The 24,064-nt window shown below is 38.5% G+C and overlaps 2 protein-coding genes and 1 pseudogene across 2 annotated transcripts; 1 reads left to right on the plus strand and 2 right to left on the minus strand.

The window, feature by feature from the left end:
• Positions 1–7,717: 7,717 nt before the first annotated feature.
• LOC126604094 (glucan endo-1,3-beta-glucosidase 11-like) lies at positions 7,718–14,353 on the minus strand (annotated as a pseudogene).
• Positions 14,354–18,467: 4,114 nt separating this feature from the next.
• LOC126604093 (thylakoid lumenal 16.5 kDa protein, chloroplastic-like) lies at positions 18,468–20,511 on the plus strand. Its single transcript, XM_050271190.1, has 4 exons — positions 18,468–18,970; positions 19,584–19,723; positions 19,990–20,062; positions 20,183–20,511. The coding sequence occupies exons 1-4, from the start codon at positions 18,586–18,588 to the stop codon at positions 20,290–20,292; spliced, it is 708 nt and encodes a 235-aa protein (XP_050127147.1). The 5' UTR covers positions 18,468–18,585; the 3' UTR covers positions 20,293–20,511.
• Positions 20,512–20,659: 148 nt separating this feature from the next.
• On the minus strand, positions 20,660–22,913 carry LOC126604092 (methyl-CpG-binding domain-containing protein 11-like). The gene is made up of 3 exons (XM_050271189.1): positions 22,756–22,913; positions 22,518–22,601; positions 20,660–21,656 (listed from the first exon to the last, which is right to left on the minus strand). Exons 2-3 carry the CDS (start codon positions 22,587–22,589, stop codon positions 20,928–20,930), a joined length of 801 nt encoding a protein of 266 aa, XP_050127146.1. The 5' UTR covers positions 22,590–22,601; positions 22,756–22,913; the 3' UTR covers positions 20,660–20,927.
• Positions 22,914–24,064: the final 1,151 nt, after the last annotated feature.

Genomic DNA, 24,064 nt, shown 5'->3' on the forward strand with positions numbered 1-24,064 from the left:
GCTTCACCCACAAAAGCTTCACTCACAAAAGCTTTACCCACAAAAGCTTGACTTACAAAAACTTCACCTACAAAAGCCTCACCCACAAAAGCTTCACCCACAAAAGCTTCACTCACAAAAGCTTTACCCACAAAAGCTTGACTTACAAAAACTTCACCTACAAAAGCCTCACCCACAAAAGCTTCACCCACAAAAGCTTCACCCACAAAAGCTTCATCCACAAAAGCTTCACCTACAAAGCTTCAACACAAAAGCTTCACCTACAAAAGCTTCACACTATCTTGATCAAGAGCTTCACACTATCTTGATCAAGATAGTGTGAAGCAAAATCAATTCATAGTGCCCAACAAAGCTTCAACCTCAAAGCTTCACCTACAAAGCTTCAACACCAAAGCTTAAATATATATATATATATATATATATATTTTCGGAAATTTGAAAATTTGAAAATTCGAAAAATAAAATTTCCTAGGCCTCATCTTCTTTGGGCCTAACAATTTTCATAACAAATATATATGAAGGAGGAGTTTTGGGCTACCACTTAGAAAGGAAATGCCTCATTCGTCAACCCCCTCGACTGGAGACTTGGGGGACTCCTACCATATGCTACTGCACCTTGATACTCAGAAGTCTCACGACCATTCAGTGACTTAGATTTTTCAAGTCTCCAACCGAGAAGTTTTCCTCACTCGAGAAATTAAGGGAGCACTACCTCAACATACATGCTTCACTCTCAAAGCTTCAACATACAAGCTTCAACAAACGAAAAAATTCAAAGAACTTAGCGAAAAAGGTCTTGGTGTATTTAACACAATACGTTGAAATGAAGCAAAGCTTGTTTATTGATATCTCCGATAAGTTACAAATATGTACATATACATGAATCAAAATAAACAAACAAGAGGGAGCCTTCACAAAGATTGCTCATGAGAAGTCTCAGCAGTCGGCAGAGCCCCAGAAAAAGTAGGCACCGGAGGGTGATCATTTGGAGCCTCAGTAATGGGCAGAACCCTAGAAGGAGGAGGCACCGAAGGTTGATCATTTGGAGCTTTATTACGCGGTACAGCCCTAGAAGACGAAGGCAATAAATGCCTTTGGAACAAATCCACAAACCTCTAATGATCAAGTAAAATCTGACCATCAGATTCCTGCAACTGGTCAAGCTTCATCTTCATGTTTGTAGCATAGTCATGTGCGAGCCTGTGCAACTGCTTATTCTCATGCTTGAGCCCTCTGATCTCCTGTTTGAGACTTATCACTTCAGCCGCCAATGATTCAACTTGGCGGGTTCGAGCAAATAGGCGTTGGGCCATATTAGACACAGAACCTGCACATTGAACACTGAAAGCCAGATAATCCTTAACAGCCACCTCATCAGATTGTTTGGAAAGTAGTCTGTTATCTTTAGGAGTGAGAAGGTTCCTGGCCACCACCGCAGCGGTCATATCATTCTTCATCACATAGTCCCTAACGGTAAGAAGACCAGTAGGGGATAAGAAGGATGGGCACCATATGTCGTATTGAGAAGGCATGGCTGCCTCTTCACCAAAGTTCAAGTCAAAACGACGATCGGATGGGCCAAACATTCTCAGAAATGATGAAGGAGAAATGAGGTGCAATAAATCTCTTAAGTATAAAAATAAGGGGAAAATTCCTACAAGCAATAACTCTCTGAATGTACTTATTGGACACAATTGGTGCCCTTATAAAAGAAATGGTAACATGGCTGTTGGTGCAAAAATCGAAGAGGCACCACTCTTTGGATTTCGAAAAGGCACCACTCTCTACACACAACATCAACTCCTCGGGTACCACAGATAACTTTGCCAAAGATCTCTGACAAAGTTTAGACATATAAATTTTGAAGGTCCAGCTACCCTACTATTACCCACAAGGGTAAAGGAACAGCACCACTACTTGATAACTGAAAAGTCCTTATGTGTGTCAACCTCCGTGCTTCGTGGCAAGGTAGACTGGCAAAAATGCCCAACCTTTACTCACATTCAAGAAAACACTACCAACAAGATTGCTTGCTTAAAAATCAAAGAGGCACCATTATCCGAATCTCGAGAGCCAGACTCCCAACAGGATTACTTGCTCAAAAATCGAAGAGGCATCGCCTCCGAATCTCGAGAGCCAAATTCCAAATAGGATTACTTTCTCAAAAATCGAAGAGGCACCGCTCTTCGAATCTCGAGAACCAGACTCCTAACATGATTACTTTCTCAAAAATCGAAGAGGCACCACTCTCCGAATCTCAAGAGCCAGACTTTTAACATGATTGCTTTCTCAAAAATCGAAGAGGCACCGTTCTCTGAATCTCGAGAGCCAGATCCCCGACAGGATTGCTTGTTCGAAAACTGAAGAGACATCGCTCTCTGAACTTCGAGAGCCAGATTTCCTTAGATAAAGCTTGTCTGCAATCTTCACACACAACATCAGCTTTCCAGATACCACATACCACTTTTTCAAAGTGCCCTGACAAAGTTAAAACATGTGAAGTTTGCAGCTCCCACTACGTTGCTACGACCAAGAAGGCTAAAGGAATAACATTACTACTTGTTGTTAGGGAGACTCCTATATATGTCGACCTTTATCCTTCACGGACAGGCAGACCTGCAAAAATGCTCAACCCTTCCTCATATTTGAGAGGGCACTCCCAACGAAGCGTCTCAAAATACTCAGCTTTCTTCCTCCCTAATAATACCTATGCAAACCAGCCACACCAGAGCAAGAGTATCTCATATCATTAGGGTCAAAAGCAAGAGAATCCTATATCATGTTTTTTCTCTGTCTTTTCCTTTGCCCTTATTCTTACCTGCAAGACAAAGAGAAAGAGAGCAATCAATCAGCACTTAGAATCAAGCTTTCAGTCAGGAACCCCTTACCTGATTACTTACCTGGCATTGTTTTCGAGTACTCATCTTTAACATCTTGTGCTTCCAGAAAAGATACCACATCTGTCTAAGGAACAGATAGGGCAAGTGAGAATGATACAAGGAAGCATGTGGAGACAAGCGCAACAGAACATGTGTCGATTCATTTATTACTTCGTCAACAACAAAAGTATCCCATATCATCAAGGTCGAACGCACTCTTGATTTGATGGACTTATTTTGACCCTCAAATTCTTGAGTCGGCCTTATACTCTGGAGGAAACCAGAAAACCCTCAAGCCCAGTTCAAGAATAAGCCTGTGGAAAGTTACTTCTTCAAAAGCAAAAGTATCTCATATCATCTCTTCTCCATTTGCTTCTCCTTATCCTTGTTGCTGTTTACTACATAAGGAGAATGAGAACAATCAACCGAAAGCCGAAGTCGAACCTCCGATCCAGGTTGCTTGCTTGGAAGTCTGATTGCTTACCTTGTCTGTTACCTCTTTTGGCAAATCTCCTAGCTCGGCGACTTGGGGGACTCCTACTATAGGGTTTTGTATCGCACTTGACCAAGCCTGAAAATACAAGTAAGCTTCAAGTGAAATTGATACATTACCTTGTGCATCTTCATCGGTTAAAGATACCACCCCTGGATGGAGGAAAAGTAGTTCCAGAGAAGATGCCACATCTACGTATGAGATAGATAAGGCAAGTGAAAATGATACCACACTTCGATACTTAGAAGTTTCGTGATTACTCAATGGTTTGGATCTTGCAAGTCCCCAATCGAGGAGCTTCCCTCACTTGGGAACTTAGGGGAGCACTGTTTGTACCATACTTGACCAATCCTGAAACTATTGAGCACCGATCAACGTTATACCGTCAAGGACCTATAAGAGTTTCCCTCCAACCAGGAGGCCAATCACAGGGTGACACGTGTCGACATCAGAAGCCAATCATAACGTGACACATGTCAACATCAGAAGCTAATCATAATACGACATGTATCAATGTCAGAATGAAACTAGAAACTCTTTTCTATAAATAGAGATCATTCTCTCACAATATTTCCTAATGTCATTTGTACTAAATCATTCACTAGTATTCACAAAAGGAGAGCTTAAACCTATGTACTTGTGTAAACCCTTCACAATTAATGAGAACTCCTCTACTCCGTGGGCATAGCCAATCTGGGTGAACCACGTACATCTTGTGTTTGCTTCCCTGTCTCTATCCATTTACATACTTATCCACACTAGTGACCGGAGTAATCTAGCGAAGGTCACAAACTTAACACTTTTTGTTGCACCAAAGTCCTCGTTGATTTTGTGCATCAATAAGAGCAGTATGGGTGACTATGCAGTTGAACCAAAAGTTAATGGCACCACAAACATAAGACACCACATTGAAAGATATTGTAAATTTAACCAAGAGAATATAAGTAAAAACCAAAAAGTTTTGGTTGGGGATAAAAGTAAAGGTAACAATCTGGTTGCTGTTGGATTTTCACAAGAGAGTGTTAGAAGCATGTGTCAAGATGGTAGTCATAGATGAGATGCCATTTAGTACCGTTGATAAGATAGGGTTTCGGCTTTTTGTGTTGTTGGTATTCCATTGTTTAAAGTGCCTTCTAGAAAAACTCTTATGATGCTTCTGCAAATAAAGTTGCTTTGTATCAACTTGTGACGAAAATGAATAGGTGGGAAAATTCACAAGTTATTCTAGGTGGCAAGTATTTACATGTGAGATGCATCGCTCATATAACCAACATAATTGTGAGTCATGGGATGAAGCGGCTAAATAATGGTCTTTTAGCTATAAGAAATTATGTGAGGTTTGTGAGGAGCTCTCTACAAAGATTGGAGCTTTTTAGGCAAGCCATGAATAGGGTGAAATTGACGTGCAAAGTAACGGTTTGCCTTGATTGCTCTACTTGGTGGAATTCTACATTTGTGATGTTGGATGTAGCCTTGAAATTTAAGAAGACCTTTGCTACAATGGCAAAGGATGAAACAAGTCCCTTATTGGCTTACTTTAAAGAAGTTGAAGATGAAAAAGATGAAGATGGTGTGATTATTATTTGCCAAACTAAAGGGAGGAAAAGGGTTGAACCACCAATGAAAGAAGATTGGTCCAAGGCAAAGGTTTTTGTCAAGCTTTTACGGGTGTTCTATGATGTAACCTTAAGGATGAGTGCTTTTACACATCCCATGATTCATACCAGCCTTCATGATGTCATAAAGTGGAGACTGCCATCAATAACTTGGAATCCCGAGCCAACATGCAAGTGGGTTTACTGTCGGAGCAATTATTGAAGGTAATGACATATGATATAAGATCAAAATATGAAAAATATTTTGACTCATACCATGAATTAAACCCTCTTATTGTGATTGGACTTGTTTTAGATCCGAGTTTCAAGTTAAGGCATGTCACACAACTCTTTAAAAAGAAACTTTCTGACATTGAGGCAAATTGTGAAAACTGAAGAAATAAAAAATCTATTGCGTGCCCTTTATGATGAATATGCTCCCAATGTTGAAGGTGGAAAATATATGAAGAAATTGGAAAATTTACAAGCACAACCTTCTTCTACCTCATCTAATGTGGTTATGACAGAAGATGATCTTATTGATGAATGGATGCATTTTGTTGAAGATAGTGATGAGAAAGTGGTGAAAGATGAGGTGGATTCTTATTTTTTAATCCCTTGGTACAAATTACAAAAGAGGAGTCCACAAAATATTTTAACATTCTCCTATGGTGGAAGGTGAATGGTAACAAGTATTCTTTCTTGGCCGCAATTGCGAATGATAATCTTGTAATTCAAGTTTCGACTGTGGCATCGGAAAGTGCCTTTAGCACCGGTGGTCATGTGATTTCGGGTTTTAGGAGTTTTTAACTCCTAAATCAGTGGAGGCCTTGATATGCATGCAAAATTGGTTGATGGGCGATAACATTATTACTTTGGAGGATGATGCACCTTCGATTGACCACAATGAGTTATATGGAAGTATTGAATCGAGTAAGTATATCATTTGAAGTAAAAGAACTTTCTTCGTTTTCTTTTTTCAACTAAACATCAATTATATATTTTATGTTTTGTATTGTGTAGAGTTGGCCAAATAGGCTTCAAGCATTGCCTCTCTTACTCTTGATCCACAACCACAACAAACTCTAAAGCAATCTCAAGGTTCTAGTTCACGAGAACCTCCCTTTTTGCGTTTACAAGGTGCAAGGTCTTCTCAAGTATTGCCTTCTCAAGCCCATTCACAAGCTAAAAGGCCTCCTAAACCTTCGAAAAATAAGTGTCCAATAGGAAAAGGAAAGGCAAAGGTTTGAAACTTGAATGATGCATAGTAAGTTGAAAACCAAGACTTTGTTGAATTCCTTGAACCATTTATTTTTTTGGTTGTACTAATGCCATAAGACATTTTGACATTGAACTTTGTTTGAAACTTTGAAGTTTGAACTTTAGTTGTATTATGGCAAACTTAACTTTTCAATTGGATTGAAGTAAAGTATTGTGATTGGTGATCAAGTTGAATTTTAGTAGATGTGATGCGTAAGGATTTAAGCCTATTGACGCATTGGATGTTATCTCAATTTTAGTAGTTGTCATTTGCTGCAATTTTGGTACAGGTTTGGTACAAGTTTGCTGTTGTTTTTTGCTGCAGTTTTTTTGTTGCTGTTTTTCTACTGTTTTACTGCATTTTTTTTTGGGCAGTTTTGCTACTTTTTTTTTTTTTTTTTTTTTTGCAGTTTTACCGCTGGTTTTTGCTACATTGTTGTTGCTGTTTTTGCTGCAGGTTCATTAATTAATATATGAGGAAAATAAGATCGTCTTATGCGTAAATATGTGTATATTTTAAATTGTACATTTTTTCTCAAAAATCGAACTGAAACCGTTTGAAACCGCACCACAAAAAGTTTCAATTTCGATTGCTATTTTACTTGAAACCGCACCGAATCGCACCACAATTTTTTTTTGATTTCGGTTGCTGTTTTACTCGAAACCGCACCACGTTCACCCCTAATGAGGCGAGAAGTGGGGGAGGAGGTAAGTAAAGACGAAGAGAGAGTATTATTTTCTTTTTCTTTTTAGTTTTTTGTTGTTTTAAAATTTTAAAAGTATTTTAAAAAATTGGTTTAGTCCATGTGGCATCTCGCATGATTGGCTTTATAGGCCACATACGGGTACCACATCAACAAAACAATATATTTTTTAACGGAATTAGACGGTAATGACCATATTAATTAATGGAGCAATATATAATAGAAGAAATTGATAAATTTAAAATATAAAGAATCAAATTGATGAATTAGCAAAACATAAATATAAATGTGAAACGACAAAAGTTATGGAGCAAACGATGGTTATAAAATGCAGAAAAATAAAAGTTGCTTTAGCCTTTAGGCATATCAATTGATATGATCCACGTATATGGGAATCTACTTTTAAATCCACTGTTCGTTGAATTTATAATAGTCATAAGAGCATGGAGGAAGCCATCATTTTTCTCCTAGTTTAGAACCGGGAAAGCCTTCCATCCAGGGACCCAATTACAACATTCCCCTTCATCCCCGATTGGTAAACCTGCAATGTGCCAAAATTCGAACCCCACACCCCCATTGTCTAGACTTTATGATTCTTTAATTTTAGTTACATGCAATAGACATCAGTTGGGCTAATTTGTTATGATTGGTTAGGATAGTTGCCCGTCTTCTTACATTCAAATTCAAATTCTCATTTGCGTAAATTAGAATAGTTTAGATTATTATCATATTTGTAGTGGATGAAGTAATGTTTCTTGTGATTGGACATAGTTTGGAGTACTAAACTTAAGAAAGAAGGAAAAATGTTCCTTTCAGATTATGATAAGAGACAGAATTAATGAACCATTTTCAAATGCTGAGTTGGCTTTGATATTGGTTACAGTTTGGGTCTAAATATTGTTTAATTGCAGATAACAAGAATGTTTAAGCATTAGAAAAAATGACTCAGAAATTTCCCCACCAAAATAACAGAAAATAAGGTAAAAGAATGAGAAAAGGAAATGGCTAGACAATCTCTCTACTGACTATTGTTGCCTGGTTTGCTCAACCATCATCTTAAAAGCAGAAGCGGTGCAGCAGCGGAGATCGGTAGCAAAAAGTGTCGCCACCAGAACCAACTTGGAGCTCCGATATTTCTGTAAGATGTACATAAAGAAACCAATGAGATAGAGGAAGAACTTCCAATAATATACCAGTTCAGATAATAATTATATTTTGATGGTTTAACAAGAACACCAAAATGCTGAAATTAGATTCCGAGTGCAGTGACTTACAGTCAATGGGGAGGTAAGAAAACATTTACCTTTAAAGAAAAAAAGCAACGCGTCTGTAGACGATGGAATTAGGGACGATGCAACTGCGTGTCCATCCTCTACGAAGAAAACATCATTTGCGGGTTCTACATCTCCAGGCAATGAAATTCCACGGAACCCAATATCATATGCAATGCTCCCATTAGCCTTGAACAGTCCAAAATTTCTCTCAGAAGTTGGTCCCGGTTTCAAGTTCTCGTTAAACATGGCAAAAACGTACACCTTCACTACAATTTTGGGCCGGAGAGGGGCCCTTTTCGGCTTTTCCCTTGCTAGCAGTTGGCGTAGATTATAATATTTATCTTCGCATTATTTACCGTAGCTGCAGTTTCAATGGCATAATTATATACCTTCGCATTATTTACCGTAACTGCAGTTTCAATGTCATCTCCAATTGGTTATCATAATGAAGTTCAGTATTAGGATCGTAAATTCCCTTAGAATCCAGGAAAATAGCATAATTAAGATTAACACCCTTCGGATTAGCCATGTAGACGAGGAACGGGTTGATAAAATTTGTTTGTTTGGATGATTTTTGGTTATAGTTTGAACCGGTTTTTTTAAGCAGAGAATGGAGAGGACTTGGAGATGTGATTGACTGCTTGATTGGCTGTGCAAAATGCAGCAGCTCAGATTTCATTAAGTAGAGGAGTGATTGAAGGGTATGGTGCATTGCCATAACCCATACTCTTTTAGAGAGTGATTGACAAGAGACTTAAACAAGCATTTCTACCTTACTTCTCCAGATTTAATCTTATCCCTTCATTTGGGTTTAAGTAATTTAATCTGGAGTGTACACTTGTCACTCACACACTCACACATTCATTCAAATTGAAACTAGCCGTTAGAGACTAAAACCCTTAATTTCTTCTTTCTTCTTTGATGCAAACCGAAGCCAAGCCCGGGAGTTCCTTGATGCCTTCGATCCCTCGACTTCAGAAGGTTGTTTAGCTTCCAACACTCCCTTCTAAACTGCTTCTGGGAGTCAATCCAAGCAATTCCCTTAGGTAATTGAATCTCTCATTTGGTAATGCTTTTGTGAAAATGTCTGCGATCTGATCTTCTGTGCTGCAATAGATTAACTTGATTGTGTTGTCCTCTAATGCTTCTCTGATGAAATGATATCTTCTTTTGATGTGCTTTGTTCTCTGATGAAATACTGGGTTGTTGGTCATGGCGATTGCAGATGTGTTGTCACACAGTAGTGGTGTGGCATCAACATGCAGCTCCCCGAAGTCTTTAAGTATGAACTTTAGCCAAATAGCTTGAGCTATAGCTTCTGATGCACTTACATACTTTGCCTCAGCTGTGGACAGTGCAACACTTTGTTGTTTCATCGAGGCCCATGAGAAAACCCCTGAACCAAAAGTGAAAGCATAGCTCGATATGCTTCTGCTATCATCTTCATTGCCACCTCAGTCAACCTGCAGCTCCCCGAAGTTTTTAACTATGAACCTTAGCCAAATAGCTTGAGCCATAGCTTCTGATGCACTCATATACTCTGCCTCGACTGTGGACAGTGCAACGCTTTGTTGTTTCATCGAGGCCCACGAGAAAACCCCTGAACCAAAAGTGAAAGCATAGCTCGATGTGCTTCTGCTATCATCTTCATTGCCACCCTAATCACTGTCACAAAATCCAATTAGGATAGTTGACTTCCCCCTTTCATACTTGATGCCATAATCAAGTGTTCCTTGCACATATCTTAGAACTCTCTTTGCTGTCCCCATATGTATCTTGCTAGGATTCTGCATAAACCTAGAAAGTAGGCTTGCTGAGAACATTAGATCCGGCCTTGTTGCAGTTAGGTACAATAGACTGCCAACAATGCTTTTGTAGAGACTAGCATCTGCAGGTTCACCTCCATCATCCTTCTTAAACTTCTCATTTGCAATTAGGGGTGTAGAGACTGGTTTGCAACCCTTCAAACCAAACCTTTCAATAAGGTTTCAACATACTTTCTTTGATGAATGAAGATGCTATTTGCCTCTTGTATTACCCCAATGCCAAGAAAATGATGCAAGAGGCCTAGGTCAGTCATTTCATACATCTTCATCATCTCTCCCTTGAATTCTTTAATCATTGCAGCATCATTTCCAGTGTAGACAACATCATCCACATAGATTGAGACAATGAGTGTCTTGTTGTTTTCTGTCTTGGTGTAGAGTGTAACTTCACTAAGACTTTTTTGAAATCTTTTCTCAGTGAAATAAGAATCAATCTCACTGTACCAAGCTCTTGGAGCTTGCTTTAGGCCGTAGAGAGCATTCCTTAACTTGTACACCTTTTCTGGAAACTCTTGACTTGTGAACCCTTAAGGTTGTTCCACAAACACCTCATCCTCTAACACTCCATTTAGAAATGCAGATTGGACATCCAATTGATGCAGCTTCCAACCTTTTTTTGCTGCTAGGGCTATCAAGGTCCTTATGGTGTCTAACCTTGCTACTGGAGCAAAGGTTTCATTGAAGTCTACACCAGGCTTCTGTGAGTAGCCTTTAGTAATCAATCTTGCTTTATTCTTATGCACAAAACCATCTAGGTTGAGCTTCACTTTGTACACCCATTTCACTCCAATCACCGGCTTGTCACTTGGTCAATTTACAATTTTCCATGTGTCATTCTTCTCAGTCATTTCAAGCTCTTCCTTCATTGCTTTCTTGCAAGCCTTGTCTTTCTCAGCTTCTTCATATGTTTCTGGTTCTACTACACAGTAGTTACATGTAGAATGGATCTCATCCATGCTTCTCAACCTCACTGGAGTTGAACTTGGAGTTGTTATTTGTGATTGAGTTGGTTGTGGACTCATGCTTGCTTGCCATGGAATCCCTTATATGTCATCATGCTCTGTGACTTCTTCTTGAATTGAGGTCTCTATAGGCTCACTTGTTTGTCTTTTGTTAAGATCAAGTTGTAGAGAGACGTTGTCTTTCTCTTCTACACTTGTTCCCCAATTCCATGTTGAGTCTTCATCAAAGATAACCTACAAAAACACCCTTGTTGCTTGATTTCTCCAACTTGTGTCTTAGTTGTTGAAGAATGTGGGTGTAGCACACTAAGCCAAACACTCTTAGATGCTTTATAGAAGGTTTCCTTCCACTGAACACTTCAAATGGAGTCTTCTTATCCAATGTTTTAGTAGGGCACCTATTCAATAGGTACAACGAGGTGTTTATAGCTTCACCCCAAAATGTATAGGGCATGTTCTTGTCATGCAACATAGACTTAGCCATTTCGACTATAGTCCTATTCTTCATTTCTGCAATCCCATTATGTTGTGGTGAATATGCCACTGTGAGTTGCTTCTCTAATCCCACATCTTCACAGAATGCATTGAACTCATGTGAGGTATACTCACCTCTTTTATCACTTCTCAGTCTTTTGATTTAGTATCCATTTTGCAATTCCACCATTGCCTTGAACTTTTTGAATATTATGAATACCTCAGACTTGAACCTCATGAAATACACCCAACACATCCGTGAGTAGTCATTAATGAAGGTTTGGAAATACTTGTTTCCACTGATTGTTGTTGTTTGCATTGGTCCACACACATCCGTGTGAATCAATTCGAGTGGCTTTGTTGCCCTCTAAGCCTTTCCAGCTTCAAATGGATCTCTATGATGCTTTCCAAACACACACCTTTCACAGGTTTCACTGCATTGATCCATCTTTGGTATCCCTTGCACCATTTCATGCTTTTGCAGATTTTCCAAACTTGTCATTTTAAGTGACCAAGCCCCTTATGCATAGCTTTATAGAACCTGTCACACTTGTTTTCCTTGCCACCTCTTTTAAGTATTTCAACATAAGTGGAAAGCTTCTGTTTTTCACTTCCACTCTAGTCACTAGATTTGATAGGGACCTGTCATCATATATCTCGACCATAGTTCCCCCAAAGAGTAGGAAATAGCCATGCTCCATCATTTGACCCACACTAAGTAGATTCTCATCCAAACCAGGCACTAGCATCACTTCCCTTATGCATCTTCTTCCTTTCTTGGTGTTAATGACCAGAGTTTCTCTTCCGATGGCTTTGACAATGTTTCCATCTCCCATTTTCACTTTTCCAGTGAAGTTTGTGTCAAGGTTAATGAGTAATGACTCATGTGCAGTCATATGGTTGCTGCAGCCACTGTCAATGTAGCATACTTCATTGTTTTTCTCGACTTTTGCATTGAAAGCACAGAACACATTTGCTTCTTCTTCCACTTGATTTGCACAATTCACTTGCTGCACATTCTTTGATCTACAATCCCTTATGATGTGCCTGAACTTGTTACATTTGTGACATTTAGGCTAGTCCTTGAACCAACACTTCCCAAGAATAAATTTGTCACAATGCTTGCATTGTTGCTTGGTTCTTGGACCTTCATTTGAGTTGCTACCTTGGTTAGGTCTAGGGTTTTGATACCCATTTCCTTCCCTTTCTTGTTCTTGCCCTTCCACTGTGGTTTCTGTTTGCTTGCATTTGCTTGACTACTAGATCCAACAAAGAGTGATTAAAATGCTTTCTCAGTGGCATAATCTGCGTGCCTCTCAAGCCTTTGGTAAAAAACTCTTACGGATGCCATCACATCTTACACACTAAGAGTTTCAATGTCTTTGGTTTCTTCAATAACACTCACTATTGAATCATAGGGCTTAGTCAAACTGATCAACATTTTCTGGACAACTTTCTCATTTGGTAGTTCCTCACCATGTGTTTTCATCTTATTTACAACATCAAATAGCCTAGTAATCTTTCAACAACTCATTTTCCCTCATTCTTGTATACTCGAAATCTCTCCTAAGGGATTGAAGTTTTACCTTTCTGACTTTGGTGTCTCATTTGTACTCTTGCTGTAAAACTTCCCAAGCTTCCTTTGCAGTTTCTTCATTTGTTATCCTCGAGAAAATGGTGTCTGAGACAGTACCTTGGATGATTCCAAGTGCTCTAGCATCCTCCATCCGATTTTGCTTTAGTGTTTTGAGTTGTGTTTCTATGAGGTCGTCCTCTAGAGCATCAACCTTCATCTCAGGTAGTTCATACCCGTGTTGAACCATATCCCATAGATCATAGGACTTGAAAATGGTTGTCATTCTTATTGTCCAAAAATCATAGTTCTCCCCATCAAAGACTGGAGCTTTTAGCTCACTGCTACTGCTTGATCCCTTCATTTGCAGGGTTGTTTTGTTTGGTTGTTGTTGAGGGCACTACGTAGGTGCTCCCAAAGATCTCAACTTGCACAGATTATGCCCAGAAAGTTGTAAGATCAAAACTAGGCTCTGATACCATGATAAAATTTGTTTGTTTGGATGATTTTTTGTTATAGTTTGAATTGGTTTTTTTTTTTAGCAGAGAATGGAGAGGACTTGGAGATGTGATTGACTGCTTGATTGGCTGTGCAAAATGCAGCAGCTCAGATTTCATTAAGTAGATGAGTGATTAAAGGGTATGGTGCATTGCCATAACTCATACTCTTTTAGAGAGTGATTGACAAGAGACTTAAACAAGTATTTCTACCTTACTTCTCTAGATTTAATCCTATCCCTTCATTTGGGTTTGAGTGATTTAATCTGAAGTGTACACTTGTCATTCACACACTCACACATTCATTCAAATTGAAACTAGCCGTTGGAGACTAAAACCCTTCATTTCTTCTTTCTTCTTTGATACAGACCTAATCCAAGCCTGGGAGTTCCTTGCTGCCTTCGTCCTTCAACTTTAGAAGTTGTTTAGCTTCCAACACGGATAAGCATTTAAACAGAAGGGAAACCCGATTTCTCTAAATAACTCCAAAAACAGCTTCATGTACTTCTGCTTAACATTTTTTTTAAGCATGCATAAAGAGGGAAGAAATGACTGCACATTGTCTATAACCCAAGTCACTGCATGATCTTCATTGAGACTCATATCTGACAGCATTGCATTTGGAAGTGCTACCACTACTTCAAGCCCTGTCCCTCTAAAAACGTTAAGAACATCTTAATCGGTATCGTATATCTAGACATTTTTATCTTTGCTGCTTTGATAAGAGCAGCAACTTTCTCAGGTGAAGGAAGGTTATCTGCAATTCTTCCATATTCCATGCATTCCAGTGAATGCTTGCACCGCCACAGAGGCTGGGAAAAAACACAATTAACACCATCAACCATTTGTTCATGTTGGAATGAAGGACAATGGGAACATACTAAAGCACCAGATTTTACACTCAAATTAACATAACAGTGTTATGCTCGTAAATTGGCAGCAGTAACCACCAAAACAGAGAAAGAACAACCCACGGCAGAAGGGAGAAAAAGGAAGGACCAGAGCACCGTTCTGCAATTTGTCATCGAAGAGTTTCTTCTTCTCCTTTTTCTTTCTGTTTTGTTTGTCTTTTCTGCCCATTTACACTATGAGCAACTAAATTTCATAGTTGGGACTTGGTTGAAGTCCTAATCATGTTTCCTTGAGTATTTTAGATACACTTTTGTTACGAGACAATTTGTTGATGCTTTAGTGATTTATTCTAGTTTTAATTCCAATCTTATTGAGTTATTTTATGATTGATCACCATAGAATAGCTTTGTAATTGAGTTTGTTACATGGGCAAAATTTGGATGATTGAGTCTTTTACCTATGCCGAGTCATAAGAGAACTAGTTACGGTTCTTGGAATTAATTATCAAGAATAACCGGAATAGATACCATGTTCTATGATTCGTGTGTTTGTCGATTTCCATTGTATTATGCTTTCTTGGAGTGCAACTTAGTAGATACCATGCTAAATACTTCAAGAATGAAAAGAGTTAGTGTAGACACTCATGCCTAATTCGTTGTTTAGGGAAATCAATAGTTTAAGGAGTAGATATCATGCCTTTAGGTTGACAAACGTAAAGCATCAACAATCTGTTTTGTATCATAGTGTGTATCGGTTGCTTAGGTGAAAAAGGTTAGAGATGGAAGTCAAAGTCCTAACCGTTCAAACATCGTTTTCAAAATCCTTATTGCCAATTACTTTTATTTGCCTATGTTCTTTGTATTGTGTTTTAATACTTAAACTTAAGACATCTCAAACTATTTTGTTAAACATTTGAGTGCATAGTTTTGTGAATTAATTAATTTAAATTGTTAGGAATCATACTCTAGATACATATTAGTGCAATCCTCGTGGGAATGATCTCATACTTACTTTCTATACTATATGTTTGATCTTGTGCACTTGCAAGTTTAAAACGTGCGATTAGTAGCTTAATATTTAGGTTACTAAATGCATAACAAACAGTTTACCTCAGTCTCGAACAAAAACAAAATTGCTCAGGGAACAAAAAAAAAAAAAAAAAAATCTGCATCAATGTATGCAATGCATTGCATTATGGGATCCTTTAGACCATCAGATATGATGGTTTCATCTAAAACATTCAATTTGCAAATTGGAGGACGTCATTTGTAAGGTATTATTTCAAAGAATAATTTGTATGAAATGGGAATGACGATATTTCAAGTAAGCACTTTTTTTTGGTGAACAAGTCAAGCACTTATTATCGTATTAAAAAGTGAGAATTTACGTTCTTTTCTTACTTATCGCATGACTTGTTTAGATAAAACCACAAATTTCAGAAGTATATCCCTCATGTTGTTTTGACAAAAACTTACTTATCCAGGATTATATCCATCGTTTCCTCTACCGCTCCTCAAGGGAGAAGACGGGACGGGAAGAGATGGAATGGGACTGAAACTTATGTTTAGTATGCACAGGACGAAACGGGACAATTGTTCTATTTTGTGTTTGGTAAGCGCATGATGGCACCGAACCAAAAGATTAAATGACTAATTTACCCCTGTTCCGCCTGTTGTTTGACACAATGTTTATTCGTGGAATAGAACGGGACAATTTTCCACAAATCTAATTAAATATTTCCATGTAGATTTAAAATATTTAATAATAAAAAATAATTTTTATTTTTATATAATTAAAACTTAAAAAAGAAAAAAGAAAAAGAAGAAGATGAACTGTTCATCTTCTTCTTCCCTACCCCGTCTTCTTCCCCATTAAAACTTAAAACTTAAATATATCAAACTTGATTTTGTTGCTCTAGCAAACCCCCATCAAAACAAAAGTTTCCTAAAATCTCTATCTCACTAAGTTTTTCAAACCCAACAGCAAATAAGCAAAGATTTTTTGTCCAACAGGTTGAGATTTTGTTTTATGGGTTGCAAGATTTTTCACTCATTCCCCAGGAAAAAAAAACCATATATACTAAGAACCCAACTGCAATTCAAAGTTGATAAATATGGGTTCAAAGCCAAAGTTGTCGTCGAGTACATTGCCGTTGTCGGTCACTGGCAGCAATCGACTCGCCGAAAACTTGTTGCTCGAATTGAACTCGGGAGTACCCATCTGAGAGTGAGAAAGATGAAGCAGGGTTTGGGAGAGAGGAGAAGCAAGGTTTGGGAGGTAAAAACTGTAATGACAATGCGACCGGAGTGGGAAGCCCAGTGGGCGGCGGAAGGAGCGTTGAGGTCGACGAAGATGCAGCTAGGTTTGTGGTGGAGGAGGAGGAGGCTACATGAGAAAGGGAGGGTAGAAGAGATGTAGGTTACGGGAGAGAGAGGGAGGGTAGATAGTGGAATTAATGAAAAAGATGAGGGGTATTGTTGTAAAAAAAATTATAATTTTGTGTTCCACAGGTGTGAAACGAGTGGTTCTAGGGGGTAAGGTGAAACGAAAAAGTAACCAAATTTGGTTCTGTGGGACAGCGTGTTCCACTGTTTTTGGCGCACCAAACGTGGGACGGAACGCCTCGTCCCACTGCGTTCTGTCCCGTCCCGCGTACTAAACGGTACCTTTGGTATCGTTTGGTATGTAGACGAGACAGGACGGAACGAAACAGAATGGGACGGGACTGTTTGTATTCAAAATATACCCATTTTTACTTATTTGGGCAATTTGGGTAAAATATGGCATTTGGAGGATTAATATGCAAGAAAGCTAACTTGGAAAGATATTTAGATGCAAGTGGAAGGGTTTGACATTATAATATTGTTTCTCCTATTTGTTTGGGTGGTGGAGGTTTGTCTAGCCTTTGTTTAATCAAGATACATGCATGTATTGCAAGTAGATGGAAAGGCACCAGCAAGCTTTCGGGCAAGGAACATGTGAAAAAAGCCAACTTGCTTCTTTTAAATGTTAGTTTATTACAAGTGGGAAAACATGTGATGAAAGCATATGGTGGAAATGCAAGTTCCCCTTTTAATATTATTTCTCCATGCAAGTTGGCAAGTGAAATACAAGCTGCCCAAGCAATGGAATACAAACTGCCCAAGTTTCTTTCGGGCAGGTGCAATGTCCTCAGCAGGAGACCAAACACAAGGATTATGGACACTCAAACAAACAAACAAAAGCACAAACTCTGCTCAAACCAGATTTGCCAAAAGCCTTCTTTTATCTAGTTTATTAGCTCTGCTGCTCACTTGCAGTATCGATCTTATTTGTAGCTTTTATGTACTCATTTCCAGTTATATAAATTACAAGCAATCTGCAATATTAGTCACTTTCCTCTGTCATTTATATTTCGAAGCAACCTTTTCATTTACATATTGTTCTATCTCTCCATATAAGTAAAGTCCTTATTTTTAAGGCAAACAAAGAACCTTAATTTGAGCAACTCCCACTCAAATGGCACAATCTCTTAGTTCGAAGTCAAACTCAGGCGCAACCTCAATCATTCAAATCCCGTCTACTAGCGGCATCTAGTAGTGGCACGCCCGCACCCACCAATCTCGTATGTGCAGTAAATCCCCGGCTTGCCCGCAAGGCCCATGGCGGATTTAGGGAGCAAACAGGGACAAAACGGAACAGAGAGGGAGCAAAGATGCACTCGGATGGAAACAAGGAGGAAGAAGAAGCAGATGGAGAGGTTATAATTTTGTGTTCTACGGATGTAGAACGAGTCGTTCTAGGGGGTGAGGTGGAACGAAAATTCACCAAAAACTCGTTCCGTGAAACAGCGCGTTCCATCCGTTTTAGGCACACCAAACGTGGAACGGAAAGTCCTGTCCCACTCCGTTCCGTCTCATCCCACGTACCAAACCGTACCTTCAGGAACACTAACATTTTGCAGGTTGAATGTAGTCAACTTGTTAAGGTCGCATAATTTCTCTTCTCCCCGCTAATAAACAAGTTTAATTTTGTGATTTGTCCTTGCATATTACGTATATACCCTTAAGCGCTAGGAAAAAACTGACAGGATATCAGATGGACAGAATCCTGCAACCTTATCCTCAAAAGTTCTAACATGTCAATTCAATACCTCTGAATTTTCCCACCAAAAAAATCATCAGAAAAAATAAGGTAAAAAAAAACAATCAAAGAAGATGGCCACAGCCATTCTCTCCACTGCAAAATCCTTCCTCCCTCCAACCCTTTCCTCCTCAGCATCTTCTGTTACTTCTTCTTCTTCACTGACAACACCACCAACATTAATCCATGTCCAAAAAACAAGTACAAGGGGAGGATTGACTATTTGTAAGGCCCTGAGTGAAGAGCCACGCTCACCTGCTCCAATCCTCACCAAAAGAAGCCTGTCCATCTGCTTTCTCAACAGCTTTGCCTTCTCATTGGTTGGCAAAGATTTCAGCAGTTCTAATGCAGCAATTCTGGAAGCTGATGATGATGAGGAGCTGTTGGAGAAGGTTAAGAAGGACAGGAAGAAGAGGCTTGAAAGGCAAGGAGTACTCAGCTCATCAAAGAAAGAAACAGGTTTTTGTTTTATCCCTTTGACTTTGTTTTAATTCACTTCAAAATCCCAAATTAAATGCTTAATTTTTTTTCTTGTTGTTTAATTTGAATTTCAACATAAATTATCAATTCCCCTGATAGAATATGTTGAATTATCTTTTTGATGAATAATATTTATGTGTTTAGTCCAAAATAATGTTCTCAAACTATTCTTGTTAGGGAATGTGAAAGTTCGACTACTAATTGTATCGAGTCCTTCTGTCTTAAAATTTTATACCTGTAGTATGTGAATGTGGTTAAGTTGGGGACATTATCAGTGTTGATTAGTATTGGGCTGCCATGCCAGTCAATCTCTATGAAATCTTAACATTCAAATCGAACTAGTGCAATTTTGAGACTGCTTTTGTTTCAATTTTCAGTAACTGGAAACTATGCAGCTTCTAGACCTAAATATTTGCATTCTAGTTATATTTCTATTATTTCTTGACAAAAATCAAATAGTGTGTAATCCACTGGTCTATGAGAAATCTGTTTATTTGGTTGTGTTCACATGACCTTCTCAAATTCATCCACAACGATGCTTCGCTTCTGTGACATGCGTGAGCCTTACCAGAATAGTATTGATCTGCTGCAGGATATCTGCAGGAACTTGTGTACCGGCTAAGCAAAGCAGGCCAGGCCATTGAAAGTAACGATTTGCCTGCAGCCAGTTCGGTTCTTGGAGTCAGCACTGACACAGATTGGGTTCAGAAGGCGAACCTCGCTTTGAATAAGGTCACTACTCATCCTGGTTTATAACATTAGCACACACTACACACAATGTGAGCCTTCTCACGAAAAAAACTTAAATATTGAAAACTTGTAGTATCATGTACCATCATGTTTGCGGTTTTCAAATGGCCATTCGTTGTGTATTGTTTCCGAAAATTACATTCCGCAGTTAGAGTCTCGGTTTCATGAAGAGTCATAGCATCTTCTATTTGTTATGTTGGCGTACATTGCCTAGCTTTCCGACTTTTTTTCGTCTACTTTCTCAACAGCTAAGCTCTAGCCGTGAAGAGAAGACTGAGGTGGATACATTCAACTCCTCACTAGCTTCATTGATATCATCAGGTGAGTTACTCCATCACATTGAACTTCAATGCCTCACTTACATTACAGAAAATCGTATGTTATTTGACTGGAAAATCATCGGTTAAACATACCTTTCCGTGGATCCATTTTGTTTTGCAGTTACGCGGAATGATGTAGAGTCCTCCAAGCTAGCATTTGTGTCTTCTGCCAGTGCAATTGAGAAATGGACAACATTAACCGGGCTCATTGACCAGCTTAAGGGACTTTAAAACACAGAAGATTACTCATTTGATCACTACATTTATTTATTTATTTATTTTCTGAGAGGAAGGCGCTTAATTCCAATAATTCTCTGAATCAGTATTACAAATATGAGTTCCAGAGTCTCCATTGATTTCCGGCTACCACAGTTTTCGCTAGAAACTACAGATTTAGTTTCATTGTTCAACCATACAATTGAATTGAATGAAGGAAGCTTTTCGTTTTCATGTGCTTGACATCCTGTGCACAACACGACCGGCTATGTATGTTTCAGGCTTTCAGCATTTTACGATCTCAAATCTTTGTTCATTCGATAAAACACAGACTAAACCAGACCGGTGGCAACCAACATCTAGATCGTGCGAAAAGACAAGGTTATCACTACAATAGTACAGAGCTGCATAATATTAATAATACATCACCAGTATCTTACAACATAATGTTACGGGGGTCACTGCCGCTACTACATTCTCTCTAGTACACAACAAAAGGAAGGTACATTTTATAGGCCTAATCTACCGATTCTATAGACGGATACTTCAATGGACAATCAGAGAGCTAAAACTAACAACACAGAAACTGAGTTTTCTCAGAAATGTGCAAGGTCAGAATGACGGAAGAGAAACGGGTTTTAAACAAATCATCAAGGATCGACCTTAGCAGCCTCATTGCCGGGGCTGCCATTCTCTTCGACCTTCTTGCCTGCTTCATGAACACCTGAACTATCATGTTCCTCTTCGTTCCCTTTTTCCTCTACTTCTCCTTCATCTTTGTCCGCACCTCCAATAGCTATACCGGCTTTGCCCTGATACCCAGTCACTTCCTCTTTCCCTACCCCAACTGGTGGTTGCTCAACCTTTTCTTCTTCTTTTTCCCCATCAATGGATGCGGTTGAATCTCCCAGAGCCGGAGCATCGCCAGGTATGTTAGCTTCTTGTTGAACTTTGGCTTCTTTGGGAGGAGCTGGTGATTTTTCCACATCTTGGTTTTCCTTCACATCAACCTTTTCCATCTCAGTATCTGCATCTTTCTCAGCTTTTTCAGCATCTTGCACGTCACTACTTTTCGTCTCCTCGGCTCCTTCAGGAGCAGCTTCCTTTTCTTTGTCCTCCTTCTTTGCCGAAGTTGATTTTCTGCTTCGCTTTTTTGGGGGCTCACTTTCTGGTGGCGGAGTTGCTTTTGCCTTCTCACTAATCCTTGCTGACCGCCTTGGTGTCTCACCAGTGCCCCAATCAAACTCTGATACTGCAGGACCACCAGGGTGTGCTTTCAGGTACTGTTCCAACTGTCTTTTGCTGGTGATCTCCTCTCCTGTTGGAGCTGTAAATACAATCTCATTTTTCTTAGGAGTTCCACTTTGCTTGGGCAGAAACTGCATGTTACACAGACCAACCTCAGTGTGTTAAGTTGACTCAATAAACTGGGAAAAAAATACATAACAAGAAAATATGAATTGTACGAAAAACATTTGAAAGAGGTGCTGTGCGAGGACTTGTGCAAAAACGGAATAAGATATGAACTATTGCACCATGGTCGGCAGATATTGAAAGTGCACTTAAGAGATAAAAGGACAGTGGTCATGCACCTTAAGAAATCAACCAGCACAAAGACCTAATAGTTCATTGGAGTAGTGCACTAAAGTTTTTAAGTAAAGCAACGCAGGAAAGTTAATACGAAGGCTAACAATGGAATCCGCTGGAACTCTAACTCAACAAATATATCTGAACAAAACAAATCAGCAATAAACAGAATAACAGAATATCCCCAAATACAACCACAGAGATTGTAATTGCCTCCACTTTTTATCCAAGTGTCTATATTCCAAACTACATTCTCTATAAAAATATGCAAATCCTCGTACAATTGGGAATGCAGAGTTCCAAGAAACATGTACAAAAATCCCGAAAATTTGCCGAAACCAAACCCTATCAGACCATTTAACCTAACAAACTATAAGCAAAAGCCCCAGAATTTAAGCTCAATTGCTGAAAAACCAACACAAACCCTAAAACAGAACCATTACCAAATCCTCAAATTCTACCACAAAAACCCACCAATTCACAAAACCCCAAAATACCCAATTGAAATTTCCCCAATTGAACATGAATTAAACTAATTTAGCTACCCAAAAATTCAAAATTCCGTAGCTCAGAAAATTATGCGGGCAAAAAAATACAAAATTATGCGGGCAAAAAAATACAGAGCCAATAAAAAAGAGAGAAAGCAAATAAACCTTCTTAACCCAACCAGAAGGAGCTGGAAGTTCCAAGGACACAACCTCCTCCTTCTCCACTGAGCCCGCCATTTCACTTCCCACCTGCAACAAATTCGAACAATTATTTTCCAAAAAAAAATATATATATATATATATAAAAACTCTGTATTTTAATAACCAAATTACACATTAATTAATTGTAAAAAAAATTAATTTTATTGCGAGAAGCAGTAAGCAAAGAGGGAAAGCTCCTTACTTTCTCTGTAAAATTCGAAGAGGCTTTGAAAAATTCGATTGAAGGGGAGGAAGAAAAAAAGAGGGCTAATTAAATATAACAGACACGTTGTTAGTATTTGTGCTGCTGCCCTTTCGAGAGCTCGTCTGTGATTTTTGTGCTGGGTATTTTGGAACTTGACGGCGCGATATGGGGATGGCACGTGGAGCGGATAGGGATTATGGACGGTTGGGATTGTGGGTGATTAAGTAGGTTGGCTTTAACTTCCGAGAGCTGTGAGTCACCGCTCGGGGGGTTGTGTCGGTTGGGTTGTATGTGATTGCTTTGGATTCACAACCATACAATCACTACGGTGGACAAGATACGCAGGATAGGAGCTCGTGTTTTGAATTTCAAATTTATTTATTTTTTGTCTTGGCATCTAATTAAAACAACAAAAAGAATATCCACTTATCCATAATTTTGGAAGTCAAGTAAAATATAAATCAAAGACAAAAATATGTGTTCCTAAATAAGTTTTTATTGATTAAATGTAAAACTCGTTTGGATGTGCTGTTAAAATGATTGAAAACACTTTTAGTGAAAATATTTTAAGAACCAATCTTAAGTCAAAATACAAGTAAATCTTGGAAAAACACTTAAAGTGCTTCTTGAAAGAATTGATGCTTCTTGAAAGAATTGATGCTTCTTGCAGAAAACACTTCAAGTGCTTTTGGAATCCAAAAATAATTTTTTTCTAAAAGCACTTTCAATCATTTTAAAAGCACATCAAAACGAGTCCGTATTGTCATCTCGGCATATCTCATCCAAGTATTTACTCTTATTAAGATGTTTACAAGTTTGCTTAATGTTACAGTTATTATATATTTGTATCATCTCTCTAATAAAAATAAGGTCTGCCAATGCATGTAGATCTCATCTCTATTAAAAGATAATACAAATATATGATAAAAGTAACATTTTTGTATACATCAAAAGGCTACAAATGCTCGTACATGGAGACTTAGAACCTTGTAGATCTTAAGTTAAGATGAAGACCCATATTTGCTAAACCATTATCCTTCATGTATACATGTTTTAGGACACATTTTTAATTACGGTTTATTATAAGAAAAACAAAATGTTATTTATACTAGCAAATGTATACATGTTTTATGTCATACTTTAGATAAGTGGAGCGTTGAATATTCATTAAAAATTCAACGGTTTAAAATTTAAGGACTAAAGATTCATGAGTATAGTCTACGCCGGTACAAACTAAAAGAACTTTGCATTTCAAATTCAGAATCAAAGTCAAGGTAAAAATGAAATTACCACTTGTTTGTGGGAT

Source organism: Malus sylvestris, chromosome 15, assembly GCF_916048215.2.
Source record: "Malus sylvestris chromosome 15, drMalSylv7.2, whole genome shotgun sequence".
Lineage (NCBI taxonomy): Eukaryota > Viridiplantae > Streptophyta > Magnoliopsida > Rosales > Rosaceae > Malus > Malus sylvestris.